This window comes from Brassica rapa, chromosome A07, assembly GCF_000309985.2.
Source record: "Brassica rapa cultivar Chiifu-401-42 chromosome A07, CAAS_Brap_v3.01, whole genome shotgun sequence".
Classification (NCBI taxonomy): Eukaryota; Viridiplantae; Streptophyta; class Magnoliopsida; order Brassicales; family Brassicaceae; genus Brassica; species Brassica rapa.
The window spans coordinates 27,161,903-27,182,503 of record NC_024801.2 but is presented as its reverse complement, the minus strand read 5'-3'; the positions used below and the strand labels follow the sequence as shown (position 1 = coordinate 27,182,503).

The following is a 20,601-nucleotide window of genomic DNA, read 5'->3' as shown; positions in this document are numbered from 1 at the left end:
AAAGTATACTCAAATCACCAAAAATACTTAAAATAATTATTGATTTCGTATCCAAAATTTTAAATCAAGCCAATTGATATGTTAAGTTTAAGTATTATGACATATGTTATTCAAATTTATACGTAATATATTATTTTATTTATACATTTTGAGAAATTTAAAATATATAATGATTTAAGACTTTAAAAATAATTTAAATTAGTTATCCAAACCCAAACCAAACCCGCAAAGATCCAAATCGAACTCAAACCAAAATTTAGAAACATTCTAATAAGGCTGAAATCTTTGACCCCGAAAACCCAAAATACAAACCGATCAGAACTAAACCCGTATGGGTATCCAAAAGCCCATCCCTAGTCATTATTATATATCGTATTTTATCATCATATAATTAATCGTATTTTATATGTACCATCATATAAGTAATCATATAATTAATAGTATTTTATACATACCATCATATAAATAATTACATATATTATATTTTTAAAACTTAATATGAAATATGAAAACCATAATTTGAGTTGGTATTTCAAATTGGGCTTTGTATTATATTTTTCTTATATATATTGACAATATTTTTTTATAATGGTTATTGAAAAATAGTTTAGTAAAAATCCATTTTTGAATATATGTATATTTTTGAATCAATTTTTGATATAAATCAAATTTGAATTATTATTTTGATTTGAAATATGTATATAAAGTTTAAATTTTGTTTTATGGTTAGTTTAGAAAAAAAAAATTTAGGGAATTAGATTGACCCATTTTGGTATATTTTAAAAGTGGCCTAGATAACTTTCAATTTTTTAAAAAAACATAAGCCCATTACTTTTTTTCTTAATACTACTATCCTTGTTTTCAAACAAAAATATTTTTTTTTAAAAGACTGCAATCCATGTTTCCAAACACTCCAAATTTTTAAAAGTCCTATTCAAGTCTCCAAACACTCCAATTTTGTACTTGAGTTTTAATAAGATAGATGGTTTATTGAACTAAGCCAAGTCCTGGTATGGTGCAAGTTTTCATTATTCACAATGATTCATGGGCTTGAAAAAATAGTTTCATGAGCTTTCTCCAACTCTGCTTGCATTTACCAAACATGACAATTTCATTAGCTTACATGCAGATGCCTATTCGTGCATTAGGCTTATCAACAGATACATACACCCTTTTACTCTATTAACTTAACCTAATAACAATGCAACAAGCCATTGAACAACGAGGGTAGGAGATATATTACACATACAAGAAAGTATCAAGTTTGTTGGCTGTCTTTGTTTTTACTTTCACCCAGGGGGATTGTTCTGATGCATATTCGTAGCCTGAATGTTGTGGAACTCCGTGGGGATCACGTTTTGAAACACTGCTGGGATCGTGTTGTGAAACTGCGCTGCTAATCCCGCCTGAAACGGTCTTGAAGCAGCCTGCAATTGAAAAGAAAAAAACACTCATTTTTACAAGTTCAACTAAATGTTACCACGTAATTTGCATTTGAGTCCATATAGAAAAACAGACGTACCACAACATGTTGAAACCCTTCTTGGCTTCCCTCTCCAACATTTCCAGATTCCGTCACATGCTGCACCAACGAAGAAAAAGATCAATGAAATGTACACAAACATGCTACTCATAGAGAAAAAACTGTTGTTCATCGTTCTTGGCCGTGTGTGTGATTTCATAGTCTATAGAGGACACAAAACATTAACTAATGATTATGATTCCATAGTGTAAAAGAGAAAGCTAACCACCACCTTTGCCTTTTTAGATGTATTGTTTAGACTACTTCTCTTCTCCTTTATGGTTTCACCTTGCCCTGAAGCGTTGCCTGCATGCTGAATGTTATGTTCGAATCCAATCTGCTTCGATGTGGATCCATATTGATTGTCTTCATGGATATGATCTATGGTCGGATGTTCGATGGTATTAACTTTAATAGCACATAGTTTAAAAGCTTCTTTCATTGCAAACATGGCGACATCATAACTCTCTTGCGAAAGAGACCCTTCTTCTCCTAATATAATAGCTCGCCGGCAAAGATCATTGAAACGTCGGATATTACACTGCACAAGCTCAAGGTTCCCGCTGATCTGATGCCTGTTCCTAGCTGCATTTGTCCATCTCTGCAACACATAGTTTATCGGAATGGTGAAAACGCCAGACATTTGGAGAACAACAATCGCGTGTCTACAGAGATACCCCTTGTACTCAAACGAACGGCAAGAGCAGTAAATATCCGACTTCGATTCATCCCACTCCACCAGATACTTCTGATCGTCTTCAAAGTCCTTAACACTGTAAGTCGTTCCTCCCTCGCTCTCCTTCGTCAAATGACAAGCAGCAGCACCCAGAACCTCGAGCTGAAACCTCCTGAACACCACGTGAGTGTACACAAGCAACACCTGCTTCTCAAACGGCGACGGAGACTTCAGCTCAGGCGCTTCATGCCAAGCGTCGAAATCAGCTTTAGCTTCCTCTTCGTACCTATCCTCTAGCATCATCCCATACCCTTCTAAAAAATCCTTAAGCGAAGTCTCACACTGAACATACCTATCAAACATAGAGTTCACACTCTCCGAACGATACCTTGTTGACATCCCCGCGAACGTCACTCCCCTCATAAACGTAGGCGCCCAGAAGCTACGTTCATCATACAAACACCTCATCCACTGAACATCCCTAAGATGAAACTTATCTATCAGCTTCATCCACCTCCTATCAAACTCCTCCTCAGACCACGAACCGTACACACACTTGAAAAACTTCTTCAAGAACGCGTCTTGCCACATCCCCCAGTAATCAAGATTCCGAGGGAACCTGTCAAGAACATACCACAAGCAGTAACAATGACGAGTCTCCGGCAAAACCGCAGAGACCGCTGCTTTGATACCATCGTCTTGGTCAGTAAGCATCACTCTCGGCATCAAACCACCCATCGCCATTAACCAAGACTCCATCAACCAAACATAACTATACACACTTTCATCCCCAACCAACGCGCATCCAAGCAGCACGGGCTGCACGTGATGGTTAACACCAACGAAAACAACAAGCGGGAGTTTAAACTTGTTCACCACATAACTCGTATCGAACGAAACGACGTCGCTAAAGCTCTTATAATCATCAATCCCTTTAGCATCAACCCAGAACACATTCCTCAAAACATTATCCTCATTAAAATCAACGGCGTAAAAGAACTTATGATTCTCTTCCTGCATACGTGTCAAAAACTCGAGAAGGATCTGCGCATCGTGAGATTCGATCGCAAGACGCCGTCCTTTATCGTGCTGATTCCTCATGTATCCACCACCATCGAGAAACGCTAGATCGTGATAAACAGCGAGATGCTTCGAACAATCAGCTAATGGATTATTGCTCTTCTTATTCCTCCGGAGACGAGGATCCGAAGATTCGATTCGGTGGCTGCGGAAGAAATGAGATTGTTCCGGTAAGAGGTCGTGGTTGTGCTCCTCGACGAAGCTGTAGACGTACCATTTGCCGTCGGGGCGGCGTTTCACGTGCATGCTCGCCTTGCAGCCGATCTTGGGGGAGGCTCTAGGGTTGATCGCGTCGTCGGATTGCTGCTTGGTTCCGTAGCGGATGCAGGAGAATTTGGCGTCGATGAACTCCTTCGAGGCTCGCGATCTCCGGCTGCTTAGCTTGGCGGTTCCGAAGCCGGCGGATTTGGCGTAGTCTTTGTAGTAGGTGTAGGCGTCTTCGTGGGTCTCGAACTCCATTTGAGAGAGCATTTTGAGCTCGGATTCGATAGGGATCGGGTGGGTGGAACAAGGGGGAAGAGATTGAGTGAGTTAGAGTCAAGAATCGAAGAGCAGATTCATCGTCTTCACCAAAAAAAAAAATGGGGAAATGGTTTTTGAAAGATCCGTAGAAACTCGAGAGTGTGAGATGGTGGAAGGAAATCACTCGGGAGTTTTGGGCCGTATTGGGCATCATTAATGGGCTTTGGGTTTTATGAAGGTACTTTGGGTTTGTTTTGCTAACCGGATTATTTTTATTTCTGCTTAACAGTTTATTATTGATTATGGATGAATTTATTTTTTTGATAACGGGGGAGTCTGGTGGGCCGAGATCCAATCGATTAATTTTGTGGGGTCTGTCTATCGGCGGCGCCAGACAGATCCGGTTGTTCGCAATAGAAATTAGATACTCATGCCGCCTTATGTCGCCTTTGTGTGATAAATCTATTTCGAACTCAGAGTGCTTAATCCTTTTCCAAGCTCGCTGTACCATTCAATTATGGATGAAATTTGGAAAACAAATTGTTATATAGAAGTGTATATATGTTTTTTAACAAAAGAAGTATGTATTGTATATGTATAAATATTTTAAAAAATAATTTAGGATGTATTTCCTCCGTATTTATTTCTCTTTTAATGAATTGAATATATTTCATGGCTAAACACCCATTTCAAATGTCGCATGACTGAACAAAAGAAAAAAATTGTCCCATGATTGATCAAAAGAACAAAAAAATGTCGCATGACAAAATATTTAACCATATCAAAAAATTTATAGCAATTGCTAACTTTGATTTTATTTCATTAGCAATCAACTTACCGCATCTTTTAATGATGAAACATTTTTTTGAGCAAAGATGAAACATTTTCTTAAACATTGGTTCAATGATAGTTTCATTGAGGTGACATATTAACAACAAATTCATTATGATTTGCACAAAGCAATAGTGATTTATCACATAATTATGATGAGCACCTAAAACTACAAGTCTACAAGTTAACAACTACCTCAAAACTATCTATAAAAATTAGTATGGACAAATAAAACAGCGGAAAACACTATAAATGACTACCGCTGGAGAAATACACTATTGTTAAATAACAACCGGTTTATAACCATTGACTATTGAGAGTGTGTAGCAAGACTTTCACTAAAAAGAAAAGCAAAAAGGTTAAGAGCCGTTAAGCTGTGTTTTTTTTTGCTCCTTTGGCTTTTGAAAATTTCAAGCTATGGTTTATATAACTGAAGTCATATATAATCTTGGTTACATTAAATTATAAATACCTGAAAAAAAACTAAATATACGTTAAATATAGTTAATACGTTAATACTACTACTATTTTGGAAACATTAATTACGAGGCGGTTGTGGTGGTCGGTGACAGTGAAAATACGTTGGACCATTGGATCATGGTAGTAATAACAAATAATAAAGGAAGAAAATAACAGTGAATTTGAAAACATAGCCGTTGGGTTCCCAGATTCCAAAAAGAAAGCGAGCCTTTTTCTTCATCATCACCAGGGTTTTAGTTGAGGCTTCATCCAACGGCTCAGATTAACTAGCCGTTGATTTAAAAAATAAAATAAACAAACATATATTAGTCTTTGCACAGACAGACATACGTCCTATCTTCACGTCCTTCAAATCTTGATTCACTCTCCAAATCTGTTTGCTCTTATGGGATTTTGCTGCTGACAGAGAGAGAGAGAGAGAGAGAGAGAGAAAGAGAGAGAGAGAGAGAGAGAGAGAGAGAGAGAGCAATCGATTTTGGAAGGGATCGTTGAATTGAAAGCTAAAGGTGAATACTTTCTTCTGGGTTTGATTAGATTCTTTAATCGCATCAAAGACCCAATTTTTAAATTTGGAATTGCTTTGATCATCACCAGATGGGTGGATCAGACGAGAACCGACACGGAGTTATCGGACCCATGAACCCGCAAGGTAATGATCTGAATCAAAACAAGAACACCAATCTTTTGGGTTCGGTTCTGTTTTAAATGACTTGTTGTTAAATGAAGGTGGTGTACGTGGAGGAAAGGCGAATCCGGGGAATGGGCAGACACGAAGAGCGCTTAGTAACATAAACAAGAACATCATCGGAGCTCCGGTTTATCCTTGTGCTGTCAACAAGCGACCTTTGTCTGAGTAAGTCTATATAATTACAAAATTTTGTGAGTTATTCATTAATCCTAAAGAAGTAATCTTTATTCTCTGATTTTGTTTGTTTTTTCAGGAAAAATGTGATGTGTCACAAGAAGATTCTTCCACCACCTGTTCCAGCGCATCGACCAATCACTAGGAAGTTTGCTGCTCAATTAGCTGAGAACAATCCCCAAACCAAGAAGGAGGTAGGTACCTTTTCATTAATTGACATCTATTACAGTGACTGTGTTACTATGACTTAGTGATGTGTTATGTGATGGTTTAGGAAACCAAGAGCGAACCAGTTGATATAGTCATAATAGATGTGGAAGAAGAAGAAGAAGATGGAGACTTTAATGAGCCAATGTTTGTTCAACACACTGAAGCCATGCTTGATGAAATTGACAGAATGGTAATAACAAATATAACATTTTCAAAAACTGATTGATGGTAACAACGCCTTGAGTTATATATATACTCATATTGTGTTGTTTTGTTTTTGTACCAGGAGGGTATTGAAATGGAAGATTCAAATGATACTGATGAAGAAGAAGAAGAGGCTGTGATGGATATAGATAGCTGTGACAAGAAGAACCCTCTAGCTGTAGTTGATTACATTGATGACATATACGACTTCTACAAGAAAAATGAGGTAACTTGTCAATGATCATTCTTGTTTCAATATCAGTGATTGATTCATAATAACCATTTGATTATTATTTTTGCCAGTGTCGTAGCTGCGTCCCGCCTAACTACATGGAGAATCAACCTGACATTAACGAGAGGATGAGAGGGATCCTTGTTGATTGGTTGATTGAGGTTAGTACATAAACTAAACTCTTGTTTTGTTTCTTGGGAGATAGTGTTTAGAGACTGAATGTGTAACACACTTTTGGGAGAGCAGGTGCATTACAAGTTCGAGCTGATGGAAGAGACGCTATACCTCACGATCAACCTCATAGACAGGTTTCTCGCGGTTCATCACCACGTCGCAAGGAAGAAGCTTCAGCTTGTTGGTGTAACTGCTATGTTGCTAGCTTGCAAGTACGAGGAAGTATCGGTTCCTGTTGTGGATGATCTCATCTTGATCTCTGACAAGGCTTACACTAGGAGAGAAGTTCTTGACATGGTAAATAAATATATAAAATGATCATAACCTTGGATGCTCTCTTAGATCATTGTGTTGATGATGGGGTTTGCTGTTTACTTGCAGGAGAAGTTAATGGCTAACACCTTACAATTCAATTTCTGTCTGCCTACTCCGTATGTGTTCATGAGGAGGTTTCTCAAAGCTGCACAGTCTGATCAAAAGGTTTGTTTTATATCTTGAATAGAATCATTACCATGAGGTGTGATGATAACAAGTGGAATATGTATGTTACAGGTTGAGCTTCTATCGTTCTTCATCGTTGAGCTTTGCTTAGTGGAGTACGAGATGCTCCAGTATGCACCTTCGCAGTTAGCTGCTTCAGCGATCTACACTGCTCAGTCCACGCTTAAAGGGTTCGAGGAGTGGAGCAAGACCTGCGAGTTCTACACTGGCTACACTGAAGAAAAGCTCATGTAAGAAAGAAGCCTCTCACCAAGTTAAATATAAATTGAATACTTTCAGTACAGGTTCTGAGACTTGTATTGTTTTTGATGATCAATCAATACAGGGAGTGTTCGAGGAAGATGGCTGGTTTGCATCACGAGGCAGGGACAGGGAAGCTAACGGGTGTTTACAGGAAATACAACACATCCAAGTTTGGTTATGCTTCAAGAACTGAACCTGCTGGTTTTCTTCTTCTGTAAGGTTCATCAGGTCACAACGGAATCAAAACATAACAATGAAGAGAAAGAGCCAACACATCTCTGTGTGGTTTCAGTCTATCTCTCTCTGTATAACATGTCACTGTCTAGTGACATTATCAAAACTAGTCTCTATCTCTCTCTGTATAACATGTCACTGTCTAGTGACAATATAACACAAAACTAGTCTCTATTTCTCATGAATTTTTTCTTTTTATTGAAATAAGATTGGTTATCTCTTATTTTACAAAGAAAAAAAGAAGGATTATAAAATATAGGGAAAACGATCTATTTCCCCCTCATAACTATCATATAGCACCATATCTCCACCGAAGTATGACCTAGTGCTATATATCCTCGAATTTAAAGTTATAAACGTATTTCTCATTGAAATGAAAATTGTAAACTTATTTATCCCTAAATCAATGGTTCTAAATTTAATTGCACATAAACCATGATTTTAGTTGGTTGATTGTTAACCAAATCATTTTTAACCAGCTAAACCAATATAAAATCAAATTTTAAATAAACCCCTACCCGTAAATAATCCAACCCAGTTTCTTTCTTCTTCTTCACCCGACTCGTTTTTTATCTTCTTCTTTCTTCTTCTTCATCGAATTACCAAGAGCAATAAAAGACAGTCAAATATATCAAACGTATCTATGTCAAAGTCAGTATCGATTGCCCAATCCCTTAATCATTTTGTGATTGCGCTCAATAATTCATGTAACTCTCTGTATAATATATACTAGATTTTGACCCGCGCAGGCGCGCGGGTGTATATTTTGAAAAATATGTTGATATTTGTTTTTCATGTAATTATTAGGATTTGAAAAAATGAATCCGAGGAACATAACCGATACCGATCCAAAAATATAGTACCAAACCCGAACATAAATTGATTAAATATTCTAATTATTCAAAATTTTGTTATTTAGAGAACCGAATCTGATCCGAACCAAAGTATTTGGGTATCCGAATTTATCTAAAATAGATTTATATACTTATATATATTAATTATTTTTAGATTTAACGTATATAAAACATCAAAAATGATACTTTTAAAATGGTTTAAATACTTGAAAATATATATAGATAGTCAAAAGTAAATATCTGAAATAGTTAAAGTATACTCAAATCACCAAAAATACTTAAAATAATTATTGATTCCGTATCCAAAATTTTAAATCAAGCCAATTGATATGTTAAGATTAAGTATTATGACATATGTTATTCAAATTTATATGTAATATATTATTTTATTTATACATTTTGAGAAATTTAAAATACATAAAGATTTAAGACTTTAAAAATAATTTAAATTAGTTATCCAAACCCAAACCAAACCCGCAAAGATCCAAATCGAACTCAAACTAAAATTTAGAAACATTTTAATAAAGCTGAAATCTTTGACCCCGACAACCCGAAATACAAACCGATCAGAACCAAACCCGTATGGGTACCCAAAAGCCCATCCCTAGTCATTATTATATATCGTATTTTATCATCATATAATTAATCGTATTTTATATGTACCATCATATAAGTAATCATATAATTAATAGTATTTTATACATACCATCATATAAATAATTACATATATTATATTTTTAAAACTTAATATGAAATATAAAAACCATAATTTGAGTTGGTATTTCAAATTGGGCTTTGTATTATATTTTTCTTATATATATTGACAATATTTTTTTATAATGGTTATTGAAAAATAGTTTAGTAAAAATCCATTTTTGAATATATGTATATTTTTGAATCAATTTTTGATATAAATCAAATTTGAATTATTATTTTGATTTGAAATATGTATATAAAGTTTAAATTTTGTTTTATGGTTAGTTTAGAGAAAAAAAATTTTAGGCAATTAGATTGACCCATTTTGATATATTTTAAAAGTAGCTTAGATAACTTTCAATTTTTTTTAAAAAACATAAGCCCATTACTTTTTTTCTTAATACTACTATCCTTGTTTTCAAACAAAAATATTTTTTTTTAAAAGACTGCAATCCATGTTTCCAAACACTTCAAATTTTTTAATAGTCCTATTCAAGTCTCCAAACACTCCAATTTTGTACTTGAGTTTTAATAAGATAGATATATCAAAGTCAAAGTTTCAACTACTTTCTCTTCTCCATTGATCTCAATCCTCCAATCCACGATCAAATTGAAACTTTTGGTCACTCTTTTCTTTTTTTCTTGAAATAATCTGAGGAAATGGGCGGAAAAGTTACTTCAGACTTCGCCGGAGTCTGAGATCGATGTAACAAATAAAGCTCACGAATTTTAGATTTATATGTTGAAATCTGAACATTTTTTTACAGTTACTTCTAGTTGCTGATTGACAAATTCAGCAGGTTGATGAAGAAGACGAATTAGAAAAGAAACAAATAATGTGAGTCCAGTGAAGAATAATAAGAAAGAAACCGGGTCTGAGTGGGTCGGATTTTTTTTGTTTTTTTGGTCTAAGTCGGGTTTTTATTTTAAATTTAATTTTTGTGTTTGTTTAGCTGGTTAAAAATGATTTGGTTAACAATAAACCAACTAAAATCATGATTTATGTGCAATTAAATTTAGAACCATTGATTTAGGGATAAATAAGTTTACATTTTTCAATTCAAAGAGAAATACGTTTATAACTTTAAATTCGGGGAGATCTAGCACTAGGTCATAGTTCGGTGGAGATATGGTGCTATATGATAGTTATGAGGGGGAAATAGATCGTTTTCCCTAAAATATATCTTAGATAGATGGTTTACTTAACCGGTTTATATGGTTATTAGACTCTTGGTTTACTTGTACATAACGGGATAAGTATATAAGCTACACTAGCTGACATTGTATAGTTAACTTTTATGTGAATAACAAACTTTCTTCCGTTATTCATCTTCTCCGATTCTCTGTTTCTTCATCTTCATATCGAGCTTGAATCTGATCTTAATATGGTATCAGAGCACTCTATTTGATCTTCCGCTACATCATGAGTGTTCCGATGATGCAGATTTCGCGTTTTGTGATCTCTTTGTTCATCGCCATTATTGAGCTCGTTCGAGGTGTATTGAGCTGTTTCTTCTTCGTTTTACTTTTCCTTTCTCTTTGATTGACCTTTGCGAACGATTTTCTTTTCTTTTCGATCGTTTCGTTTTCTTTTTTCTTCGATTTGATCTTGCTTTCTCAATGGCGAATCCTGATTCCGGATCGATTCCTCTTGGAGAGACGGCGAATCTTCCCGATCGTTCACGTCTACAGGTGGATCAGTACGAGAATCCGTACTACCTTCATCACACAGATCATCCGAATCTCGTTCTTGTATCGGATCGATTAACTGTGGCTTCGGAGTTTCATTCTTGGAGAAGATCGGTGCGGATGGCTCTCAATGTTCGTAACAAACTTGGTTTTGTTGATGGTACGATTCCTCGCCCTCCTATTACGCATAAAGATCATGGTGTATGGTCTCGTTGCAATGATATTGTGGCTACTTGGTTGATCAATTCTGTGTCTAAGAAGATTGGTCAGAGTCTCTTGTTCATATCTACTGCTGAAGGGATTTGGAGTAATCTTTGTTCTAGGTTTAAGCAAGATGATGCACCTAGGGTTTATGATATTGAACAGAGATTGAGTAAGATAGAGCAGGGATCGATGGATGTTTCTACTTACTATACCGAGTTAGTGACTTTGTGGGAGGAGCATAAGAACTATGTGGAACTACCTATTTGTACGTGTGGTCGGTGTGAATGTGATGCAGCTGGTCTTTGGGAGAAATTGCAGCAGCGTAGCAGAGTGACGAAGTTTCTTATGGGACTTAATGAGTCTTATGAACAGTCAAGGCGACACATTTTGATGTTAAAGCCAATTCCAACCATAGAAGAAGCATTCAACATTGTCACTCAAGATGAGCGACAGAGAACTATTAAGCCTTCTACAAAGGTTGACAATGTGGCGTTTCAAGCTTTGGCTCCTACAGATTCTCCTTTGTCCTCTGCTGAGACTAATGCTTACATTGCGGCCTATAATACTCTGCGTCAAAATCAAAGACCGATTTGTACTCATTGTGGGAAGAGTGGTCATACTATTCAGAGATGTTTCAAGTTGATTGGGTTTCCTCCTGGTTATAAGAGCAATGGTGCTGGTTATGGATCCAAGAATCAGCAAAATCAGAAGCCATCTCAACATCAGCAACAGAATCGTCCTGTCCAGCAGATGCAACCTGCTTATCCAACTGCATCTCAACAAGCTAATGCCATTGCTAATGTGCATACTGATGTTGGAACTTCTACTCTTGCTTATGCTCAACCTGGAGCTCCTCAGGTTACTAGTGGTGGCGTGCGCACTACATTGCAGGAGTTTACACCACAACAAATTCAACATCTGATTTCTCAGTTTAACTCTCAAGTTCAACTTCAAGAGCCTCTGATTCCTTCCTCACGTGCAACCATCACTGAGCATGGTGCCATGGCTTTAACTTCTTCTTCTGGTATACTTCCTTTCCCTTCTACCACTCTTAAATATGAACATAGAGTTCTTACATTCCGTGATCATTGCCTTTCCACTATTCCCTCTTTTCTACCACAAGATGCTTGGATAATTGATAGTGGGGCGTCTAGCCATGTCTGTTCTGATATATCAATGTTTACAGAGCTTACACCAGTACATGATGTTATGGTCACATTACCAAATGGTACAAGAGTTCCTATCATGCATACTGGCATCATTCGCTTGTCTGAATCATTGATATTGTATAATGTACTGCATGTTCCTGATTTTCATTTTAATTTGATAAGTGTCAGTAATCTTTTACAGACTTTGTTCTGCGCTGCACACTTTTTCTCAAATGTTTGCTTGTTACAGGAACTTACACAGGGCTTGATGATTGGGAGGGGTAATCTTTATCACAATCTATACATTCTTGAGAAGCCATCTTCAACCCTCTCAACATCATCTCCTGCTTCTGTTTTCTGTGGTTCTGTCATTTCTGATGAGCATCTGTGGCATCTACGTTTAGGTCATCCTGCATCGGCTGTTTTACAAAGGATTATACCGTCTATCAAGTCTTCCTCTTTCTCTTTAGAGTCGCATTGTTCTGTTTGCCCTCTAGCTAAACAAAAGAGGTTAGCTTTTATCTCTCAAAACAAATTGTCTCCTAAACCGTTTGAGTTAGTTCATATAGATGTTTGGGGTCCTTTCAGTACTGAGTCTGTTGAAGGTTTTCGTTATTTCTTTACTCTTGTTGATGATTGTACTCGGATGACTTGGGTTTATATGTTGAGAAATAAAAGTGATGTTTCTGTTTCTTTTCCTGCGTTTTTAAAGCTTGTTAACACTCAGTATAATGCTACGGTTAAAGCCATACGTTCGGATAATGCACCTGAGTTGGCTTTTACTGATCTTATTAGAGAACATGGTATGATTCACTACTATTCTTGTGCATATACTCCTCAACAAAACTCAGTAGTTGAACGTAAACATCAACATTTACAAAATGTGGCTCGTGCATTGTTGTTTCAATCGAATATCCCATTGAAATATTGGAGTGATTGTGTGTTAACGGCTGTTTTCTTGATCAATAGATTGCCTTCACCTTTACTCAATTTCAAATCTCCTTTCGAACTATTGCTTGACAAGAAACCGGATTATTCGATGCTTAAAACTTTTGGTTCTTTATGTTATGTTTCTACATTACTGAAGGATCGTCATAAGTTTAGCCCGCGTGCGAAACCTTGTGTTTTCTTAGGCTATCCGGTTGGTTATAAAGGGTTTAAAGTTTTGGATTTGGAATCACATTCTACTTCTATTTCTAGAAATGTTGTTTTTCATGAATCAGAATTTCCTTTCAAAACTGATGAATTGATTTCAACTGCAGCTGATATGTTTCCTAACACTATTCTTCCTTTGCCTGTTCCATTACATTTTGTTGAAACATATCCTTTACCGATGCATTGTCATGATGATTGTTCTCATCCATTGCATTCTTCTGCTGATGCTAATGATAGTGATAATACTACTCATGTATCTACTTCACAAGCTGATCATACATCATCTACACAAACTGATCATGCATCATCCTCGCAAACTGCTAATCCATCCTCTTTACCTGTTGATCATGCATCGTCTACTGGTGTTGGCTCTGTACATGTTGATAGACCTAGACGACAGGTTAAGATACCAACTTATCTGTCTGAGTATCATTGTAATCTTTTACCATTTACCTCTTTTTCTTCCTCTTCCATTCCTATTGAACAGAAAACCCCTTACCCAATTTCCTCTGTTGTCTCTTATGACCGTTTATCTCCTCACTTTCAAGCTTCTATTCTTGCCTATGATCTTGAAACGGAACCTAAAACCTTTAAACAAGCTATGGCGTCTGCGAAGTGGAGAGAGTCTGTGAAAGTGGAATTTGATGCTCTTGAGGAAAATAGAACTTGGGATGTTCAAACTTTACCTCCTGGTAAGAATGTTGTTGGTAGTAAATGGGTGCACACGATAAAGTACAATGCGGACGGTACTCCAGAGCGATGTAAATCTCGTTTGGTTGCTCAGGGATATACACAGCAAGAAGGACTTGATTATGTTGATACCTTCTCTCCTGTGGCAAAATTGACGAGTGTGAAGCTTTTGATAGCTTTAGCTTCTGCGAAAGGATGGGCTTTGAATCAGATGGATGTATCTAATGCTTTTTTGCATGGCGATCTTGAGGAAGAGATATATATGAGCTTACCGCAAGGATATACACCTCCTCCAGGTACTACATTGCCTCCTGATGCTGTGTGTCGACTTCGAAAGTCTTTATATGGTTTGAAACAGGCATCACGCCAATGGTATAAGAGGTTCTCTTCGGTTTTGCTCGGTGCGAATTATATTCAGTCCCCTGCTGATAATACTCTCTTCGTCAAGATCAATGGACCATCCTTTGTGGCTGTTTTGGTCTATGTTGACGATATATTGATTGCAAGTAATAACAATGATGCATTGGTAGCGTTGCAAAATCTTCTCAAGTCAGAGTTTAAGATCAAGGATCTAGGTGATGCTCGATTCTTTCTTGGTCTAGAGATTGCGAGATCGTCGAAGGGCATTGCTGTGTGTCAACGCAAATATACTCTGAACTTGCTTGACGATTCTGGTTTGTTGGGTTGCAAGCCTAGTTCGGTTCCTATGGATCCTACTTTACACTTATCAAAGGATCTTGGTGTTCCATTGCAGAATGCTACTTCTTATCGGGAGCTTATTGGTCGCTTATTGTATCTTACAATAACAAGGCCTGATATCACCTTTGCAGTTCATCAGCTGAGCCAATTTCTCTCGGCTCCTACTGATATTCATATGCAAGCTGCTCACAAAGTGCTTCGATACTTGAAGAATAATCCTGCCTTTGGTCTTTTCTATCCTGCTGATACTGATGTGTGTCTTAATGCTTTTGCTGATGCGGATTGGGCCACTTGCAAGGATACCAGACGGTCAGTAACTGGTTTTTGTGTGTTCTTGGGAACTTCGTTGATCTCGTGGAAGTCCAAGAAGCAGTCAGTGGTGAGTAGAAGTAGTACAGAGGCAGAATACAGGAGTATGGCGCTTGCTACATGTGAACTGATTTGGCTGCAGCAGTTGCTTCGTGATCTTCATGTCTCAGTTTCCACCACTGCGAAGCTCTTCTGCGATAACAAGTCAGCAATTCATATAGCTATGAATCCTGTCTTTCATGAGCGGACAAAACATATTGACATTGATTGTCATACTGTTCGTGATCAGCTCAAGGCGGGGCGTCTCAGCACTTTACATGTTTCTACAGGCAATCAACTTGCCGATATTCTCACGAAGGCGTTACATCCGGGTCCATTCAATTCACTTCTACAGAAGTTCTCAATGTCAAGTCTTTATCTTCAACCAGACATAGAAGCTAAAGACTTGAGGGGGGCGTCTTAGATAGATGGTTTACTTAACCGGTTTATATGGTTATTAGACTCTTGGTTTACTTGTACATAACGGGATAAGTATATAAGCTACACTAGCTGACATTGTATAGTTAACTTTTATGTGAATAACAAACTTTCTTCCGTTATTCATCTTCTCCGATTCTCTGTTTCTTCATCTTCATATCGAGCTTGAATCTGATCTTAATAATATATACAAAAGAAATCACAAAGACTCAAGTTCGACCAATTAGTAGAAGTGTACAACAAGGCAACACAAATAACTTTTTATAGAAAGCTAGCTCGTTCCCTGCATTGGTTTAAAGAACGGAGTGCGTTTTTCTCGCAACTCTTACATTGGTTAATTTTAAATTTAATCAATCAAAAAGATAATATTTTTTAAAATCTAACGTAACAGCATTCGGCTGGATAAGTATAAAAAAACTTGTTCGGATGACATTGACTAATCGGCTACTACATTGACCGTTGACTTGAAGACGGAAGACGTTATGTATTTTTTGTTGTTTCAGACTTTGCTTATAAGACTCTTTGATTAGTTTTTAGTTACTAGTATCAAACAAAAAGAGAAGATGGATATTGCGAAAATGTGTCTGTGCTTATCAGTAACGTTGCTGCTTTTGTCTTCTACTGATAAGTCGTTCGTCACACCTTTACCAGCCGGTGAGTCTAAGCTGTATTGTTGTTTTTACTCTCTTTTTATTTACAACTTAGTCGACAAAGCTAAAGAGTAGTAGCTTAATATCCATATAAAACCACAAAACCATTTAGAAGTTCAGTTAAAAACTTCCTATTGCATCATTTCTCATTGCATAGTTCAGTTGGGAACTATAGACGGTCTAAAGAAGGTTTCAATAATTTGAGGGCTTCAATTTTTTTTAACAAAGTTAGGAACTTATTTATATATGATTTTTTTCAGAAATTTTAGAGGCTTGAGGCGAATGTTTCATCCGGATTAGCATAGTACTGGCACTTATGTCCTTGAGTTCTTAGGGAGAGAGCACAGATTGTTTGCAAGTGGTTTTATGTGTATGATTAATTAATTTATATATAAATGGTGCAGAGGAGACGTATCAAGCAAAAAGAAAAGGTGGAGCGAGAAGAATGATGATATACATGCCACCTAGCTTTTCTGGCCGTGCTTCCGGTCGCGGTCGTGGTTGGACCATGTCGACCAAACCATGAACTACCGATTACTTCATTTTAATTACAGCTACATATGTTGAATGTTTTATCTCTAGCAATTTGTATATTCTCCATTTATTCTCAACCGTGTTTTGTCCGATTAGTAACTTAAGCAATAAAATTGCTCTCAGTGAATTTTTTTTATATAGAAAGTTAAAATCACTAAGACTTGATGTTCAATAGTAACCAACAAAATACAGAACTAGTTCCTTTCTCCTCTCCCTGGTTGTCTTCTTGTCGGAGATTTTACTTAAATGTGCCATAAGATGCATAAACGACAAAGCCGAAGATGGCTGCTTCCCCTGGATGCTGAATAGAATTGTGATGCAGCAGCATAATACCTTCTCCGCCAAGAAACCTCTGTTCTATGCCGGTTTATTTTCAAAGTTTCCTTTTATGTTTTTAACTTTTCTTTTAAGTTTTCCTATTTTCTAGAGGAGTTGGAGATTTTGCCGACTCTCATGACTTATATAAGTCTTTGTAATATTACTTTTGATAATCAGATTTGATAGTTTTAATTACAAGAGTTTCTCTTAAGCCTTGCGTTGATTCGATTAAATTCATCAATACGAGAGCCTTGCGTCGATTTGATTCAATTCATCGATACAAGAAGTCAGGTCTCTAGAGATTTACCTAAATCCCTAGATTTGAGCTGAGTTACCACTGATACGCTGCGCCAGGTTGGTATCAGAGCTTTGCTACGTTCCTTGTTTGTCATACACGATGGCAAGAACTCGTCGAGCACCGTTACGCACTGAAGTAGAAATCACCCGCGACGCCATTGCTGAGCTCCAAGCCCAGATGGCTACGATCACCGCCGCACTCCAAAATATTAATGTTCACCAACCACTCCCACCAGTTCGCGATAACAATAACAACAACAACAATGATGAAGACGATGAGGAAGATGAATTTGCAGCCGCAGCAGCTGCAGCTGATGATAACCCTTTTGCTCCTCTTCGTAACAACCGTGTTTTAGCTCACGATAACGCCCCAGTTATCGCCGCAGATGTTCGTTGGGAAACTGGATTCAAAACCGAAATCCCGGAGTTTCATGGGAATACCTCGGCTGAAGAACTGCTTGATTGGATAGTTACTGTGGAAGAAATTCTTGAGTTTAAAAGAGCACCAATGGAGCGCTGCGTTCCGTTACTAACTATGCGTTTTCGAGGACGCGCTGCAGCATGGTGGACTCAGTTGAAGACCACACGGGCTCGTCTCGGGAAGCCTAAAATCATGGCTTGGGACAAGCTTAAGTCAAAACTTAAGAAAACATTCTTACCATATAATTATGACCAACAGATGTTTCAACGTCTCCATACCATACGACAAGGAACCCGCTCTGTGGCTGAGTACTCTACCGAATTTTTCTTGCTTCTCAATCGTGTGGATATACAAGACTCCGAACGACAACTGGTTGCACGTTTTACAGCAGGACTCCGACAACAAATTCAACACACACTCAACCTCTTCCATCCTTTGACGTTGTCTGAAGCCCATCAACAAGCACTTACCATTGAAGCACAAACTAAATCAACCTTCTCTTCCTGGACTAACGCCCGCCCAGCACGATCTTCTCCATCGCCGGCACCAACTCCCGATGATGCAGCCTTCCCCAAAACGGAAACAGCCATCGTCCCTGCTATGGATAATCGACAACTACGTCCAACGTCCCTGCGTTGTTTCTCTTGTGGAGAAATTGGTCATCGCCAGTCTAACTGCCCGACAAGAAACCGTCGCGGACTTCTCCTTGACACTTCTGGCAATGACGTCGAAGTGATTTATGATGAAGAACCTATAGACGCACACGAAGACACAGAGGTTCTTATCGCGGATACAGGCACATCGTTAATGCTTCGCCGTGTCTGTCTTGCGCCTCGAGTTTTGGCAGAAAACCCACAACGTCATAATCTTTTTCATTCGAAGTGTACGATTGAAGGAAAGGTTTGCAAATTCATCATCGATTCTGGTAGTAGTGAGAATGTGATCGCTGAGGAAGTAGTCAACAAACTCAATCTACCAACAGAGCTCCGTCCTTTTCCATATAAGCTAGCTTGGCTGGATCAGAAAACTGATTTGCTAATAACTCGCCGAGCAATGATATCTTTTTCAGTTGGGAATTCATACAAAGATCAAATCCAATGCGATGTGGCTCCCATGGATGCTTGCCATCTCCTCTTAGGCCGCCCATGGATATATGACCGCAGAATTCATCATGACGGCTTCAAAAACACTTACAGCTTTCGTTTTCAGGACCGTAACTTCACCTTACAACCATCCGAACCAGAAAAGCAGGTTCCGACTTCTTCTCCGGTGCTGATTCTTCAACGTAAGCAGTTTGAAGCAACGTTACAAGAAGAAGGTTTCATGGTCGCTCTTGTCAACACGAATATTTTTTCCATGTCACCCTCAGTTCCTGAAGCATTTTCTCCTCTCCTTCAAGAATTCACGGACGTCTTTCCAAGTGACTTACCCACCGGCCTTCCACCTCTTCGTGACATACAACATCACATCGACTTGGTTCCCGATGCAGTCCTTCCCAACCGAGCTCACTATCGTATGAGTCCTTCAGAACATGAAAAACTCCGGCGACAAGTGGAAGAACTTGTTTCTAAAGGTTTCTTAAGAGAAAGTCTAAGTCCATGTGCAGTCCCGGCTTTGCTCATACCAAAAAAAGATGGTTCATGGAGAATGTGTGTGGATAGTCGTGCCATCAATAAAATCACCGTCCGTTACCGTTTTCCTATTCCTCGTTTGGACGATCTCCTCGATCAAATAGGTACTGCTGCAGTTTTCTCTAAACTCGACCTCAAGAGTGGTTACCATCAGATACGTATACGGCCCGGTGATGAATGGAAAACAGCGTTCAAAACTCGTGAAGGTCTTTTTGAATGGCTTGTCATGCCTTTTGGTTTGTCAAACGCACCAAGTACTTTTATAAGAGTTATGAATCAAGCACTTCGACCTTTCATCGGGAAGTTCGTTGTTGTTTACTTTGACGATATACTCATATTTAGTTTGACGATGGAGGAACATCTTGCTCACCTCCGTGAAGTCCTCCTTGTCCTCCGCCAAAACCAGCTGTTTGCAACACTTAAAAAATGTGAGTTTGGCTCGGCTAAAGTACATTTTCTTGGCTACATTGTGTCTGCCGAGGGTCTAGCCGTTGATCCAGCTAAAGTCGACGCCATCCAGTCTTGGCCCCTGCCAATGACTTTATCTGAAACAAGAAGCTTTCATGGCCTTGCTTCCTTTTATCGACGTTTCGTCCCACAGTTTAGCAGTTTAATGGCGCCTCTTACTGACTGCATTCGCCGCGAGGGTTCGTTTGTGTGGTCTGAAGATGCGACTCGAGCCTTTAATATCATCAAACACAAGTTAAGTTCGGCTCCTATCTTGGCTTTGCCGGATTTTACTCAGGTTTTTGAACTACACTGTGACGCTTCTAAGACTGGCATTGGTGCCGTCCTTAGTCAACGCAATCGTCCTATTGCCTTCTTTAGTGAGAAGTTAAGTGGTGCTCGTACTCGGTACAGTACGTATGACATTGAATTCTACGCTGTCGTGCAATCAATTAAGCACTGGAGACATTATTTGTTTCATAAAGAGTTTGTGCTTTTCACGGATCATGACGCACTCAAACATCTTAGTAGTCAGGATAAAGTTTCTTCACGGCACGCAGCATGGGTTGCATATCTACAGCAATTTACGTTTGTTATTAAACATACTTCGGGTGTCTCCAACCGTGTTGCTGATGCATTAAGTCGACGTCGTAACCTCCTCGCCGTTCTTC

General features: G+C 38.1%; 2 protein-coding genes across 2 annotated transcripts; one reads left to right on the top strand and one right to left on the bottom strand.

Moving 5' to 3' along the window:
• Positions 1 to 1,048: 1,048 nt before the first annotated feature.
• Positions 1,049 to 4,209, bottom strand: LOC103832089 (protein FAR1-RELATED SEQUENCE 4). Its single transcript, XM_009108044.3, has 3 exons — positions 1,755 to 4,209; positions 1,523 to 1,582; positions 1,049 to 1,427 (listed from the first exon to the last, which is right to left on the bottom strand). The coding sequence occupies exons 1-3, from the start codon at positions 3,747 to 3,749 to the stop codon at positions 1,290 to 1,292; spliced, it is 2,193 nt and encodes a 730-aa protein (XP_009106292.1). The 5' UTR covers positions 3,750 to 4,209; the 3' UTR covers positions 1,049 to 1,289.
• Positions 4,210 to 5,645: 1,436 nt separating this feature from the next.
• Positions 5,646 to 7,943, top strand: LOC103832088 (cyclin-B2-4). The gene is made up of 10 exons (XM_033276079.1): positions 5,646 to 5,700; positions 5,778 to 5,904; positions 5,993 to 6,107; positions 6,188 to 6,313; positions 6,410 to 6,553; positions 6,631 to 6,720; positions 6,806 to 7,030; positions 7,115 to 7,213; positions 7,286 to 7,464; positions 7,560 to 7,943. The coding sequence occupies exons 1-10, from the start codon at positions 5,646 to 5,648 to the stop codon at positions 7,693 to 7,695; spliced, it is 1,296 nt and encodes a 431-aa protein (XP_033131970.1). The 3' UTR covers positions 7,696 to 7,943.
• Positions 7,944 to 20,601: the final 12,658 nt, after the last annotated feature.

Excerpts from the sequence above, each read along its gene's own strand:
- LOC103832089 (XM_009108044.3), bottom strand. The coding sequence starts at position 3,749 with ATGCTCTCTCAAATGGAGTTCGAGACCCACGAAGACGCCTACACCTAC. Across the intron at positions 1,583-1,754 it reads ATACATCTAAAAAGGCAAAG|CATGTGACGGAATCTGGAAA; the intron begins GTGGTGGTTAGC and ends TCGTTGGTGCAG. Across the intron at positions 1,428-1,522 it reads AAGGGTTTCAACATGTTGTG|GCTGCTTCAAGACCGTTTCA; the intron begins GTACGTCTGTTT and ends TTTCAATTGCAG.
- LOC103832088 (XM_033276079.1), top strand. The coding sequence starts at position 5,646 with ATGGGTGGATCAGACGAGAACCGACACGGAGTTATCGGACCCATGAAC. Across the intron at positions 5,905-5,992 it reads AACAAGCGACCTTTGTCTGA|GAAAAATGTGATGTGTCACA; the intron begins GTAAGTCTATAT and ends TTGTTTTTTCAG. Across the intron at positions 6,314-6,409 it reads TTGATGAAATTGACAGAATG|GAGGGTATTGAAATGGAAGA; the intron begins GTAATAACAAAT and ends TTTTTGTACCAG.